Here is a 15,367-nt window from a genome sequence, read left to right on the forward strand (position 1 = left end):
ATAAATAAAATGTAAGGTAATTGCACTTGAGGTATATATATTCATATATATTATATATTGCATTAAAGGATATATTGCAGTCAAATGTAAATCCTGATTCTAAAGGGAGTGAAAGGAGACTAGTTTTCACCAGAAGAGGGCACAGGAGGTCCATGATGTGGTCACTGCCGGGTATTAAACCGTTATCATATTCCGTTTTTTTGCCTTAGTTTAAAAACTATATAATGAAAAAGATAATCCACATTTAAGATTTGTTGCGATGTATTTAGTTAATGAAAATTGTTCATCTGAAAAAAAAGCAGCTTTTCTTAAAAGAAAGCATGAAATAGTTCCACACACAGACATTTTATAATGCTTAATAAACCCATATTAACATAACCTTTGTTTTACTCTACCACATATTAAATATGCAGCAGCCATAATTAACAGTATTCTAATAGTAATTGCTACTACTCGTGTGCTCCTTTGACATTCCACTAGTGAAATGTGGTTATGCCAATTGGTTGGACCCACTTAGCATTTTAATGGCATCAATAGTGTTTTAATCCGAGTGTCAAGGCTCTTTCCATTCTCCTCAGTGCTTCTTTCCTCCACAGCAAATGTGACATTTTTATTAGTAATGGTGGGATATTATTTAATTAGCAAATTTACATTCCAGCTCTTTGATTTAGTTCTTAATGCACGTGAACATGAAAAGCACATATATGAGTTTATTAATGCGTGAAGTGTCACAGTGTGTGGTTCTGTGACCGGCCTCGAGGCTCCGGTGCAGCGGCGCCGGGAGGCGAGACAGTAATACGGTTTGTCTTGCCGATGTGATCGCTGCGCTCGCTTCACAGCATTAGTCTTCCTCTCTGCTGCTTTCTTCTGTAAATTAAAAACCAGTACCGACCCGAGCGCTGGTTTTAATTGTGATAATGGAAATGAATGATCGCAGTTTCTTCTCCGGCCTATTTCTACTTCTCTGCCTCCCTCCCTCCCCCCGTCTCTCTAAAGGTTTTCTTACTCCTATAGACCTGTGGTTGTACACCTGTACCTCTACATTGATTCCTAAGCGGCTTTGACCCGGGCCTGAGCCTCCTATCCATCCCCATTACACACTCCTGCTCCGGCTCTAATTCCCCTCCTATCAACTAACTCTCCACTTATTTACTGGGGCCATGGAGCAGTTGTCCTTAAAGGGCCATCGTCCTGAAGTCTCCGGCACCCACTGAGTTCAGAGACAGAATACAATAGAATAGAATAGAATACAATACAATATAATACAATAGAATAGAATAGAATAGAATATCTTTACTGTCATTGTATCGTTAAAACCATACAACGGAATTTGTAGTGCTACTCCTGTAAGGTGCCGTAAGTTAAAAACACATCCTCCACATATTCAATCATACATGTACCACAATAATAATAATAATAAATAATGTATAAAAAAACAGAACAATAAATAAATGTAGTAGCTAAAAGCTGCTGTGATGGATGCATGTTAAGATTATTGCATATATTAAAACCCATTCCTTTAGTATATCAGTGTCCGTTCAGGATGCGTATTGCTGGAGGGGAAAAGCTGTGATTGAGTCTGTTAGTCTGTTAGTCCGGGTTTTCAGTGTTCTTTTTGAGAATACTTTCTTTCTTTAATATAAAATGAAAGCACAACATTTAAAAAAAATGTCAATCTAAAATTTGTATTGTTTCTTTTTCCACACTAATCTTTAAATCTGAGAAACTGGGTTTAGCGTCTCCTAAAATATTATTCTCTGTTGAGGCATGACTATATTTGTATTGTGCTCTCCTTGCACATGCAGTCATCTTTGCCCTGTGACATCTCTTCTGGGACCTATGTGTAACTACATATATATATATATACATATATATATATATATATTATGTATATGTATATATACATATATATATATATATTATGTATATGTATATATATATATATATATATATATATATATATATACTGTGTGTGTCCTCCTACCTGGGGAGCGGCGTCCGTCTCAGGCTCTCACAGCAGGCATCATGTTGTCAGCATGTTGAGTAGCGGTCAGAAATAACATATTGACCCTCCGTCTCACTTAAATGAAACATTCAGATTTAATGAAACATTCAGATTTAATGAAACATTCAGATTGACACAACTGTCTTCCATCTGCTGTTTTAATCTCAGTACGTTGTGTCTGATATACATCTGATGTATACGGCTGTCCCCAAATATCATTCTTTGGGCTTCGAAGCTTCGGTGAGAAATATTCTGTCTGTCTGTCTCCATCTCCCCGTTTCAGTGTTTCAGTGTTTCAGTGTTTCAGCGTTTCAGTGTTTCAGTGTTTCAGCGTTTCAGCGTTTCAGTGTTTCAGTGTTTCAGTGTTTCAGCGTTTCAGCGTTTCAGTGTTTCAGTGTTTCAGCGTTTCAGTGTTTCAGTGTTTCAGTGTTTCAGCGTTTCAGCGTTTCAGCGCCGCTGCTGCTACTACACACACACACACACACACACACACCTCTATACACACAACATACACACACACACACACACACACACACACACACACACACCTCTATACACACACACACACACACTTCTATACACACACACACACACACACACACACACACACACACACACACTTCTACACACACACACACACACACACACATACACACACACACACACACACACACACACACACCTCTACACACAACATACACGCACACGCACACCTCTATACACACACACACACACACACACACATACACACACACACACACCTCTACACACAACATACACACACACACACACACACTTCTACACACATCATACACACACACACACACACACACACACATACACACATACACACACAACATACAGCAATATCCGTCTGAGAATAACTAATAATAATTAATGTTGAATATGGATAAAGAATAATGTTGTAAGATTATTCCTTATTTCATGGGCTGTTTTGAGATTTATACTTTATTATATTATTATATTATTATTATTATTATTATATAATATTAAATGAAGTATTGGAATATTGATTTGGAGGTGGATTACAATGGTGGAAGCTTCTGAATCATTGGGGTGATTCCTACGGATATATGACACTTTTGATAACAGTTTTTCTATATTTATATGTTCTGTTGCAGCAGCTTCTATATTTATATGTTCTGTTGCAGCAGCTTCTATATTTATATGTTCTGTTGCAGCAGCTTCTATTATTCTATGTTTGCAGTGTTTATTCTTTTTATATATCGACATGTTTAGAATTGAATCTGAACTCTTTGTCCAGCGGCTTGTTGTGGAGCGATACCGTCAGTCTCCAAGCTCTACTCCATCTAAATGCATGCAGTGAATTCCACCCGGTGTTGTTGTGTAGGTTCAGGTCAACGCTGGAATAAGACTCCGGCGCTCCAGACGGGGAATAGAGAGGATTTGGAGAGGAGCGCTTCATAATGTTCCAGCTTCTTTATGCATTGTCTCGGCAGTGTTTTAGGACTTTGAATGTTATTCTTATTCATGAAAGACTAACATTGTTCCATGTTGGTGTTGATCCCAGTGTTGTGCCGGGAGGATTACGTGTCAGGCCGGTGCTCTCCTCTCTGGATGGAGAGATCCCTAAGCATATTCAGTGAGTCGCGGAGCCGGGGGAGCCTCTGTGTGCAGATTAAACCCGTAGCCTGGCTTTGTGGCTGATCATTAGATTGAGGCAGATTTGTTAAGCATAACTGCCATTAAATTGGCTGCAAAGCTCTGGTATTTACTGCACTGCTGTTTATGAATAAGGACCCCCTTAAAGACCCGTGCAGCCATGCGTTAAACCCAGCTCGGTAAGGAGGCACATGCATTATTCATACTGGGAGGAATTAGATGGATAAAAAGATGTTCCTGGTGAGGGTGGCATGCGGCGCCTGCGTCTCGGTGTGTGTGTGTCTCTGAGCGTCTCTGAGTGGCTGCGTGTGCTTTAGATGACATCCCAGAGTGCATCTGTGTTTATGTACAGTGGTCTGATATAGTGTGTGTGTGTGTCCGCTGGGGGAGCGGCCAGCCTGCCGTCTCCTGCTCCGTCTGTCTCCGTCTCCTGTCTCCTGCTCCGTCTCCTGCTCCGTCTCCATCTCCTGTCTCCTGCTCCGTCTGTCTCCGTCTCCTGTCTCCTGCTCTGTCTCCTGCTCCGTCTCCGTCTCCTGTCTCCTGCTCCGTCTCCTGCTCCGTCTTCTGCTCCGTGTCCTGCTCCGTCTCCTGCTCTGTCTCCTGCTCCGTCTCCTGCTCCGTCTGTCTCCTGCTCCGTCTGTCTCCTGTCTCCTGCTCCGTCTCCTGCTCCGTGTCCTGCTCCGTCTCCTGCTCCGTGTCCTGCTCCGTCTCCTGCTCTGTCTCCTGCTCCGTCTCCTGCTCCGTCTGTCTCCTGCTCCGTCTGTCTCCTGTCTCCTGCTCCGTCTCCTGCTCCGTGTCCTGCTCCGTCTCCTGCTCCGTGTCCTGCTCCGTCTCCTGCTCCGTGTCCTGCTCCGTCTCCTGCTCCGTCTCCTGTCTCCTGCTCCGTCTCCTGCTCCGTCTCCTGCTCCGTCTTCTGCTCCGTGTCCTGCTCCGTCTCCTGCTCTGTCTCCTGCTCCGTCTGTCTCCTGCTCCGTCTCCTGCTCCGTGTCCTGCTCCGTGTCCTGCCCCGTCTCCTGCTCCGTCTCCTGTCTCCTGCTCCGTCTCCTGCTCCGTGTCCTGCTCCGTCTCCTGCTCCGTCCCCTGCTCCATCTCCTGCTCCGTGTCCTGCTCCGTCTCCTGCTCCGTGTCCTGCTCCGTGTCCTGCTCCGTCTCCTGCTCCGTCTCCTGTCTCCTGCTCCGTCCCCTGCTCCGTCCCCTGCTCCGTCTCCTCTGTGTTAGGCAGCTTGTGAGCTAACCCTAACGGAGGAGATCCAAGGAGAGATGTCTTCTTCTTCTTCATGTCCTCTGTGATGAATGTGTTGATTGGCTCCGTAATGAGAACAGTTCTGGTTGGTTAGTCAGATTCTTTAACTTTATTAACCTTGGATGAGGTTTGCTATGCGGACCTGGTTACCGGTGTAACATGCAGAGCGTGTTGTGCTGGAGGCCAGAAGGGTTCAATAATGATCACAGCTGTGATATAATAGAGCTGAAGGAGGGAATACATACATGTGTGCTTAAAGGCTGCAGGTGAATCAGAGGAAAGGCTACTGGGTTATTGTGTGTAGTCAGGTAGTTTATAGAGCTATCCAGTTTACAGTCTGCGGATGATGAGGGGATGAAAGTTACATGATGGGGGGGGTTTGATGACAGTGATGAAAATAGCCCCAATGCTCAGGAGACATGTGTGTGTGCATGAGCAGGCTGCTGGGCTCTGTGTTTATCCTCGTGCACGTGTGTGTTCATCAGGTTTACTGGTGTGTGTGAGGTAGTCAGGTATCAGGCCGGCTGCAGGAGGAGCCGGGGTGACCGGTGCGACGCCGGGCCATGATGAGAGATTGTGTAGGGAGTTGGAGGTTGACACAGAGGGTCAGGGGGGGGGGGTAGATAGGGCTGTGTGGATGGTGTGACAGCAGTGGGGGGGTAGGACGGAGGCAGAAGGGGACAGGGAGGGGTAATAGAAGCACTCCAGTGCTCTGGCCTGGAACAGCTCAACCTTGGGCTGTAATTACGAACCATACATCCCACTTTTGGGGTGACGTCTCCCTCCTCTCCCACTAATGGAGGAGAATTAGACGGGATCTTAAAAGTCAGAAAGAGAGGGGGGGGGTTGTACGGTTCCTCACTTCTTGGGACAAGAAATACACAACACACAACACACACCACACAATACACACCACACACAACACACACAACACACACCAGCAGCAGGAACAGGTGCACTGATCACTGAGACGTCTGACTCATTCACTACTTTCTACATGAAATACACTCAATGCCTCCCTCCTATAGTCGACAGCTGCAACCGCTCATTGATCAGTTTCAAATATTAAATTAATCGATTAATCCATTTCAGTCATTTTCTAAGAAAATAAAAAGTAAAGATTGTCTGATTGCAGCTTCTTCAATGTGAATGTTTCCTGGTTTCTGTCCTCCTCTGTGACACTAAACTGAATGTCTTTGAGACATTTGAGGACGTCTTCTTGAGCTTTATGGAAACACTGATTTATAGACCAAACAACTAATCGATTGATCGAGAAGATAATGGACAGATTAATTGAAGATGAATATAATCGTTATTTGCAGCCCTAATAAAGTGATCTGTAAATTAATATTTTGGACAGTTGTGAATCATCATTTGAGTCATCACTGATCGGTGTAGAGAAACACTACTGTGATCTTTGCATCTCTATAATGTAATAATATAATATCTCTGATGTGAGCTTGTTGCTGAAAGAAGTGAGGGGGGTTACACATGTTTCTGTATATACTGTATGTCTCAATGTCTCCCTGATGAGTTTACCTCAGGGTGTCTGTGTTTTATTTATTTATTCATGTTTCTGTTTGTTCTCTTTTCTTTTCCTTTCACGACTTCTGTTTTTTGTATTTGCTTGTCTCTATTTTTGTTTCCCTTTAGTTCCTAGTATTGTCTGTTTTTGTTGATATATATAAAACACATCCCACAGAAGTCTGTATCACTGACATGCACATTATGCTTCTTAATAAACATATTTTAAATAATAATATTTTGCTAAATATATGCAGAAATACTCAGTGGCGTAAATAACAAAAAAGGTCTTGGATGTCAGGATCACATGCTTATTATTCTTTATCAATAGAGTAAGCATTACGGCTGGGCGATATGGAGAAACCAAATATCAATATCGTCTCGATATGAATATCGAGACGATATTATAGACTGTTGGTGCTTTCACAAAATATTTACACAAATAGATTTTGATAAATAATCATCAGTAATGTAGATATAATAATAATACATTTTATTTATATAGCGCATTATATATCATTATATAAGGACTAAGTGTAAAAGGAAAATAATACAGCAGCTAAAACAGTGACAAGTTCAGGAGATGACATCACTTTACTGTAATGCAGATGTTAAAACCAGGAGATGACATCACTTTACTGTAATGCAGATGTTAAAACCAGGAGATGACATCACTTTACTGTAATGCAGATGTTAAAACCAGGAGATGACATCACTTTACTGTAATGCAGATGTTAAAACCAGGAGATGACATCACTTTACTGTAATGCAGATGTTAAAACCAGGAGATGACATCACTTTACTGTAATGCAGATGTTAAAACCAGGAGATGACATCACTTTACTGTAATGCAGATGTTAAAACCAGGAGATGACATCACTTTACTGTAATGCAGATGTTAAAACCAGGAGATGACATCACTTTACTGTAATGCAGATGTTAAAACCAGGAGATGACATCACTTTACTGTAATGCAGATGTTAAAACCAGGAGATGACATCACTTTACTGTAATGCAGATGTTAAAACCAGGAGATGACATCACTTTACTGTAATGCAGATGTTAAAACCAGGAAATGACATCACTTTACTGTAATGCAGATGTTAAAACCAGGAGATGACATCACTTTACTGTAATGCAGATGTTAAAACCAGGAAGTGACATCACTTTACTGTAATGCAGATGTTAAAACCAGGAAGTGACATCACTTTACTGTAATGCAGATGTTAAAACCAGGAAATTACATCACTTTACTGTAATGCAGATGTTAAAACCAGGAACACTTGTGCCATGTTACGATATCCAACATCTAAGACGATATAAAGTCTCATTTCACAATATCAATATAATATCCATACAGACGTAGGCAAAGTTGTTGGTACCCTTCCGTTAAAGAGAGAAAAACCCACAATGGTCACTGAAATAACTTGAAACTGACAAAAGTAATAATAAATAAAAATTTACTGAAAATGAGCTAATGAAAATCAGATATTGTTTTTGAATTGTGGTTCAACAGAATCATTTAAAAAAACAAACTAATGAAACTGGCCAGGACAAAAATGATGGTACCCCTAGAAAAGATGTAAAATAATGTGACCATAGGGACATGTTAAACTAAGGTGTGTCCTGTAATTAGCATCACAGGTGTCTTCAAACTTGTAATCAGTCAGTCTGCCTATTTAAAGGGTGAAAAGTAGTCACTGTGCTGTTTGGCATCATGGTGTGTACCACACTGAACATGGACCACAGAAAGCTAAGGAGAGAGTTGTCTCAGGAGATCAGAAAGAACATTATAGACCTTCATGTTAAAGGTAAAGGCTATAAGACCATCTCCAAGCAGCCTGATGTTCCTGTGACTACAGCTGCTCATATTATTCAGAAGTTTAAGGTCCACGGGACTGTAGCCTACCTCCCTGGACGTGGCCGCAAGAGGAAAATTGATGACAAATTGAAGAGACGGATAATACGAATGGTAACCAAAGAGCCCAGAACAACTTCCAAAGAGATTAGAGGTGAACTCCAAGGTCAAGGTACATCAGTGTCAGATCGCACCATCCGTCACTGTTTGAGCCAAAGTGGACTTAATGGAAGACGACCCAGGAGGACACCAAATCATAAAAAAGCGAGACTGGAATTTTCCAAAATGCATATTGACAAGCCACAAAGCTTCTGGGAGAATGTCCTTTGGACAGATGAGACAAAACTGGAGCTTTTGGGCAAGTCACATCAGCTCTATGTTCACAGACGAAGAGATGAAGCATCCAAAGAAAAGAACACTGTACCTAATGTGAAACATGGAGGAGGCTCGGTTATGTTATGGGGCTGCTTTGTTGCATCTGGCACAGGGTGTCTTGAATCTGTGCAGGGTGCAATGAAATCTCAAGACTATCAAGGCATTCTGGAGCGAAATGTGCTGCCCAGTGTCAGAAAGCTTGGTCTCAGTTGCAGGTCATGGGTCCTCCAACAGGATAATGACCCAAAACACAGCTAAAAACACCCAAGAATGGCTAAGAACTAAACATTGGACTATTCTGAAGTGGCCTTCTATGAGCCCTGATCTAAATCCTATTGAACATCTGTGGAAGGAGCTGAAACATGCAGTCTGGAGAAGGCACCCTTCAAACCTGAGACAGCTGGAGCAGTTTGCTCACGAGGAGTGGGCCAACATACCTGTGGACAGGTGCAGAAGTCTCATTGAGAGTTACAGAAATCACTTGATTGCAGTGATTGCCTCAAAAGGTTGTGCAACAAAATATTAAGTTAATGTTACCATCATTTTTGTCCTGGCCAGTTTCATTAGTTTGTTTTTTAAAATGATTCTGTTGAACCACAATTCAAAAACAATATCTGATTTTCATTAGTTAATTTTCAGTGAATTTTTATTTATTATTACTTTTGTCAGTTTCAAGTTATTTCAGTGACCATTGTTGGTTTTTCTATCTTTAACGGAAGGGTACCAACAATTTTGCCTACGTCTGTATATCGCCCAGCCCTGATCAGGATTTATAATTTTATGATAAGACATATTTATCATGTCATTTCCTGCTATTTATGTATTTCTAGAAACACTTTGACCTCTTGAGGCAGAGCTGGAAATGAAATGTTCCTCTTCTATTATCACGGCCCCGTTTGGGAAGCCTTTTCCACAGATTACCGTGGATCCCGGGTCTAACAGTAGAGTCTATACTGTTTACTATAGTAAGTATAGTAAATATAATATATATACTATATATTGCATACATTTCACACTCACAATTGTGACACTCTGATAAGATTACAGACAGTGAATATAGTGCACTAAATAGCAGATGAGGTAGATTTGGGACGCAGCCGTAGAGTCATGATGATGTTTGGGTCTGAAGGGTGGAGTTGAGGAAGTGACGGTGCAGCGGCATCATCGGATCAGATGGAGGCGGCTGCAGCTTGCACCGTCAATAAATCTACAAATTCATAAACACCAAACTAACCAATGAATTTTGATGAACCAATCAGGTTGACTGCACCAAATGAAAGTGGTCAGAGATGCATGGACATAAACAGAGTAATTACCAGTCACATATTTATCATATCATTCAGAAATATAACACACTACATATCTTTATGTGGTGCATTACAATTATAAGACACCGTCTAATTCCTGTTACGGTGGGGGTGATGTATAGTCTGAGCACAGATTGAGCTGTGTGGAGAGGGGGATTGTGGGAACCGGGTCTGTTTACCCACAGGTCTTGTAATGATCTGAATTGACTTCTGTTTGCCCAATTGTACTACGGAGCTTATTTTAGTTAAATGCCTCTTTGGATGCAGATCAAGAGAGAGAAGGAGCCAAATAAACACGTTTACTGACGAGGCCGGTAATGATCTCATTACATTGAGCCAATACACCTGTGTACGGGGGGATCCGGAGAGGGGCGGCGGGCCGGGGAGGACAAACAAAGCGTGAAATCACTAAATCACACTCATTATTGGGGGATATCAGGAGGGCCAGGATCCTAATGTACCATGAAGAGCATTCACTGCTTAATGGACATTTTACACTATGTTTTATGCATTTTATACATTCCACTAAAACACGTTTCAACAATAGCTGAGACACTTCCTGTGTTTTAGAGTTCCGTTGTGAATCTACACATCGAACAGGATCTGAATTCTGTTATCTTCAATAAGAGCCTCTTCTTGTCTTCTACATGTGTTTTTACCGAGTGCTTTTCTGATTAGACAAAAGAACCTGAGAGATCATTCCATCCCAGCGTAGCAGCGAGGCCTCCCGTGTGTTGTGAAACAGCTCGTGGCGTCTGTCGATCCAGCGGAGCAAAGAGAAACCTGTCTGACCTCTTGTCATGTTCCAGCATCAGCGTACAACGCAGGAACAGACTCTCTGTTGTACACCTGACCAGGAACTCATTTCAGTGCAGCCCTCTCTGCCGGCAACATGGCTGAGAGGCCGCCGAGTCTCTGTTACGCCAACGCCGCTCTCGTTATTTCACAATTAATGTCAAGCCCTTGTTATTTGTCATTGGAAAAACATGGCTTCGGCGCCGCTGCTCTTGTTGCTGCCATATTCTAATTTGTTCTCCATTATGGAAAACACTGGTGTCGATTAATTTCACTTTCATGGTTTGTACACACAACAAGTGAGTGTGAGGTGTTGTTGTTTAGCAGCAGACGCTTCTCCTCTCCAATTTACAAGGGAGGAAAAAACAGCTTTTAATGATGGCATGTTGGGATGCTGATAGATTATTATAGATGCTTTATATATAATATATATATATAAATGATATATATATTATATATATATCCTATTCTATAGGCTGTAATCTACAACACATCCTTCACATTTTACAATGTATTCCTATTCTTTTCTTTATTAGTATTTACATTAAATCATAGTGTAAATAGACGTTTAGTTGTATGACACTGAGAAGATGTGATGACGTTAGTTTCCTGCAGCCGGCTGCGTTTCCTCTCCGGGAGTCACGCCGCCGTCTCCTTGTTTTTATTTTCATTTCCATTTCCTGTGAGTGAAACGATCTCGCTCTCAGCCACAGTCCCCTCCATTACACCTAATAAGGTGTCATATAATTTAATTCCATGCTTCACTTGTCAGAGAGGGCTTCCAATCCGACTCCAATTTCTAGTTTTAATAGATATTAGTCCTTAACACTCTCCTCACAATTAGGCCTCCCAGTTCTGCTCTTAATGAAAATCAGATTAAGACATATAATCTAATTACAGTTCATATTAATCCACCCTCTGATACACTCAGGCTCTTCATTGAGCCCGTCAGCTCGTCACTCACACGGTACATGTGTGTTTCTATTTACCGGAGAGGTGACGCCGCTCGCTGCCGTTGAGCTTTGAAGGATAGTAAATAAAACTACGGTGGAGGAATCTCCTAAATGAATTCAACCTAACGGCTGAAATGACCCATTTAGACTTGTAATTCAGAAATGAACTTCTCTCCTCTATCTGTGATTCCTGTCAGTTTTATCGTGACTACATGATTTGGACGAAGCCGTGAAGTCGTCTCGGACTGATAAATTCTGCGTGTATCCGCGGACCTCGTTTGGTGGGAGAGACGTTCTTATCTTTCACTTTGATGAGCTGAAATATCACAGAGGTTCACTTTGAATGTTTCCATTGTTCATCTAGGAGCCGTGTTTTCATCATTACTGTGTGATTCCCAACATCATTAACACACTTCCTCTAAAGCAGGCCGAGCAGCGGCACCTTCTCCTTCTCCTTCTCCAGAGCCGGCGGTCCGACCCAGAACTTTATCTGAGAAGAAGCACAAGAATTCAATCAGTTTCATCACTTCAGAGAGAAATGATTAATCCCTGTGCGAGACCACTGGGCTGCTCAGTGGAAGAAATTATATGGAAAATTGATAGGGATGTTAACTCCTCCCCCCCCCATCAGATCAACCCCTGAGAATCAAAGTTATCTTCAGAAAGAAACTCATCTTTGAAGCATTGCTGGCTTTTCATTTTTTCCTGTCTCTCTCTGTCTCGCTGATCGTGTCTCAGGCTTCGAGACGGCCAGGTCGTTCGCTCTTCACGGCGCCCACGTGATCCTGGCGTGTCGGAACCTGTCCCGGGCCGGCAAGGCGGCGAGCCTCATTCAGCAGGAGTGGGTAAGTGGAACCTTCAGGAACCCTTCAGTCTCTAAAGTATAAGCCTGACCAGCGATGTGTTGATCCTGTTTAGCCAAAGCCGGATATACAGGAGCTCATTTCTCTGTCTATACCGGACCTACTTCATGTCTGTCCTGGAGGAAGGATCCTCCTCTCTCTGAGGTTATAGACCGTCGGTTCAGTCTGTCCTGAACCAAATGAAGACTCTAAACATGGAGGGGTGTTGTATGTTGTATCTATATGTATGTGTGGCTATATAGATAAAGATTCACTTGACTTGTGTGACTTTTCCGTCCCGATACCGATAGCCCAGGTACCGATAGCCCAGGTACCGATAGCCCAGGTACCGATAGCCCAGGTACCGATCCGATCCCAGTGTTTCATTAATAATCTGTAGGCCTCACTGTGTGGAAGAGACTGGATCATTCTGTTCTGTGTGAGACAACATCAGGCTGGACTGAAACAAATGAATACATGGATATACATTTACTGAATTGTTATTTATTATTAAAATAATAAATCACACACCAGCGGCTTGGTAAAAGATCTTCAGAATGAACATGAATTATAATTAAAATGTAAACCTTTTAATGCAGAAACAAAACAAACCGGTCAAAACGTTAACACATAAAATATACAGTATATACACATAGAACTGAACAGAATAGATCGGCTCCATCGTCATCGATACCCGGTCCAGATGTTTGATTTGGGATTCTGGGCTATACAAATAAAATTGACTTGAGACGGTAACGGCCTGATATCTGATCCGGTACCGGTACCGGTATCGGGATCGGTACCGGTATCGGTATCAGTACCGGTGCATCTTTATGTGCGACACAATTTCTGTCACATTAATTCACTCGTTACTGATCAGATGTCTTTATGATCCACATATTCAGGTCTCCTTGTTAAAGAGAAACCCTTCTCTAAAGCTGAAGTATTAATGTTCAGGTTCTCCTGGGAGAGGAGGAGAAACTTCTGTACAGGTGTCTCTGCTTAAAGAGAGAGAGAGAGTTAAAGGGAGAGAGAGAGAGAGAGAGAGAGTTAAAGGGAGAGAGAGAGAGAGAGAGAGAGAGAGAGGGCATCTGATAATTACCTGAGATTATTGCTCTAATATCTCGGCGCTCGCGTCCCCAGATTTACGAGTGTGGGAAAATAAACAAGTGAAATGTGGTTGCTGGAGCAGAAAGAATAAGCCATTAGCACTGGGTTGATTACAGAGAGCAGGACTTGAAGAAGAAGGAGGAGAGTGAGTGCTCAGCGCAGATATGGATGGAGAGAGAGAGAGGGAGGAGAAGAGGGGGAAGCCAGAGAGGGAGACAAATGCCTTTGAGCGAGAGTAGATCTGCAGTGTTTAAACTCACCCGAGTCTCTAATTGAAGTATGCCCCCGGGGCCGTCGGCGCTGCTCCGCGGTACAGAACCCAGCGTACGGATCTATTAATGCAGCTGCTTTGTCTCAGCGAGGGAAAGAGGAAGAGGAAACAGCTCCGATCCAACTGCCACATTCTGTAGTCAGATTGATTGTGAAGCTTCACACCTGCCTCAGAATATTCAGAGATGCTGTTAAATGTTGGTGAATCAACAACAAATGGAAGCTCCTTCAAGAGATGAAATGAGCGGCGACCTCTGTAAATGATCATCTTCCTATTTGCTGTAACACAAATGAAATGATTGAGTTAATAGAGTTCTGTAGAGCCGTGAATTAGCATGCCCCGAGCTCCAGGAATCCCCCGTTATAGGCTAATGAATAAAAGTCACAATATCAGAATAAATCTTTCTGCCCTCCGGCGACATTATTAATAGATCCAGGAGAAGAATAGAGCGGAGGATTAATCTTTCAGATGATGGATGGACTCTGCTGGCGTTCCCATGCTCCTGCGTTAAGGTCATTTTGATAAGAGGGTATATTTTGGGGTCCTCTGTACAAAAGGTCATCATATCTACTTCCAGGTCTCTCTCAGAGTTCCGCTCCGGCTGCCAGCGGTGGAACTGCTGTCCCGATTGCACGTGACCTCTGACCTCTAACTACCCGCTCTCTATTACTCTGAACTCTCTCTTTCTCCGACTCTCCGGCTGTGTGGGCATTAAGCGTCGCTGTTGGGAGGTGAGAGCGATGGCTCATCCGCAGCGCAGGGCGGTGCCGTCCAGCGTAGCGCCGTGTACTGACACCGGGTATAATGGCGGGGTCGCCGATGGATAATGGGAAGGTCAGAACGGCCACTGGCTGTTAGGAGGTGCAGGGTCAGAGGGCTCATCCCTCCCAGCCTCTCATACTGCGCTCTGCCAGGAAGCAGCTCAACAACACGCTTCATTTCTGATACTTCTACTTCAGTTTCACATTTAAAGCTGCAGGAGGCAGAATGTTTTTATCATCATTGGGCAGACATCCCATAATAACCTTTCATCATATTGTAATTGAAGTGTTCTGAGAGTAAACTAGACTCCTGCTCCTCATGGCTCTGTTTACAGGCTTTACAACATCTAGCCCGTGACGGGAGACTTTGACCAATCACAGGTCATTTCAGAGAGAGAGCGTTCCTATTGGCTGTTCACTCAACAGAGGCAGCTGTCAATCACTCTGAACTCTGATCAAACGGTCAAACTAGGCAGCGCTGATCAGATATGAATCAATATTCTGTTATGTTAATGTCTATTTCTCTCCTCACATGTTCAGAATCATCTTGTAGTGCAGGTTTAGCTGTAACATGAGAAATTCCTCCGGTCTGTGAAGTCTTGTAGAAGCCGTTAGGAGCACCGGAGGACACCGGAGGATTCATGTCCTCCTGCTCTCCTGTCAGGATATAGTGAGCGTT

General features: G+C 42.9%; 1 protein-coding gene across 2 annotated transcripts in view; it reads left to right on the forward strand.

Annotated features, from left to right (window-relative positions):
* Window positions 1-15,367, forward strand: part of wwox (WW domain containing oxidoreductase) — a 130,535-nt gene that overhangs the window by 7,856 nt on the left and 107,312 nt on the right. For both annotated transcript variants that reach the window (XM_074634277.1, XM_074634278.1), the window contains one exon: window positions 12,443-12,549. In XM_074634277.1, the coding sequence (XP_074490378.1) occupies window positions 12,443-12,549 (107 nt within the window). The remainder of the gene's footprint in view (window positions 1-12,442; window positions 12,550-15,367) is intronic.

This window comes from Sebastes fasciatus, chromosome 4 (assembly GCF_043250625.1).
Source record: "Sebastes fasciatus isolate fSebFas1 chromosome 4, fSebFas1.pri, whole genome shotgun sequence".
Taxonomy (NCBI): Eukaryota; Metazoa; Chordata; class Actinopteri; order Perciformes; family Sebastidae; genus Sebastes; species Sebastes fasciatus.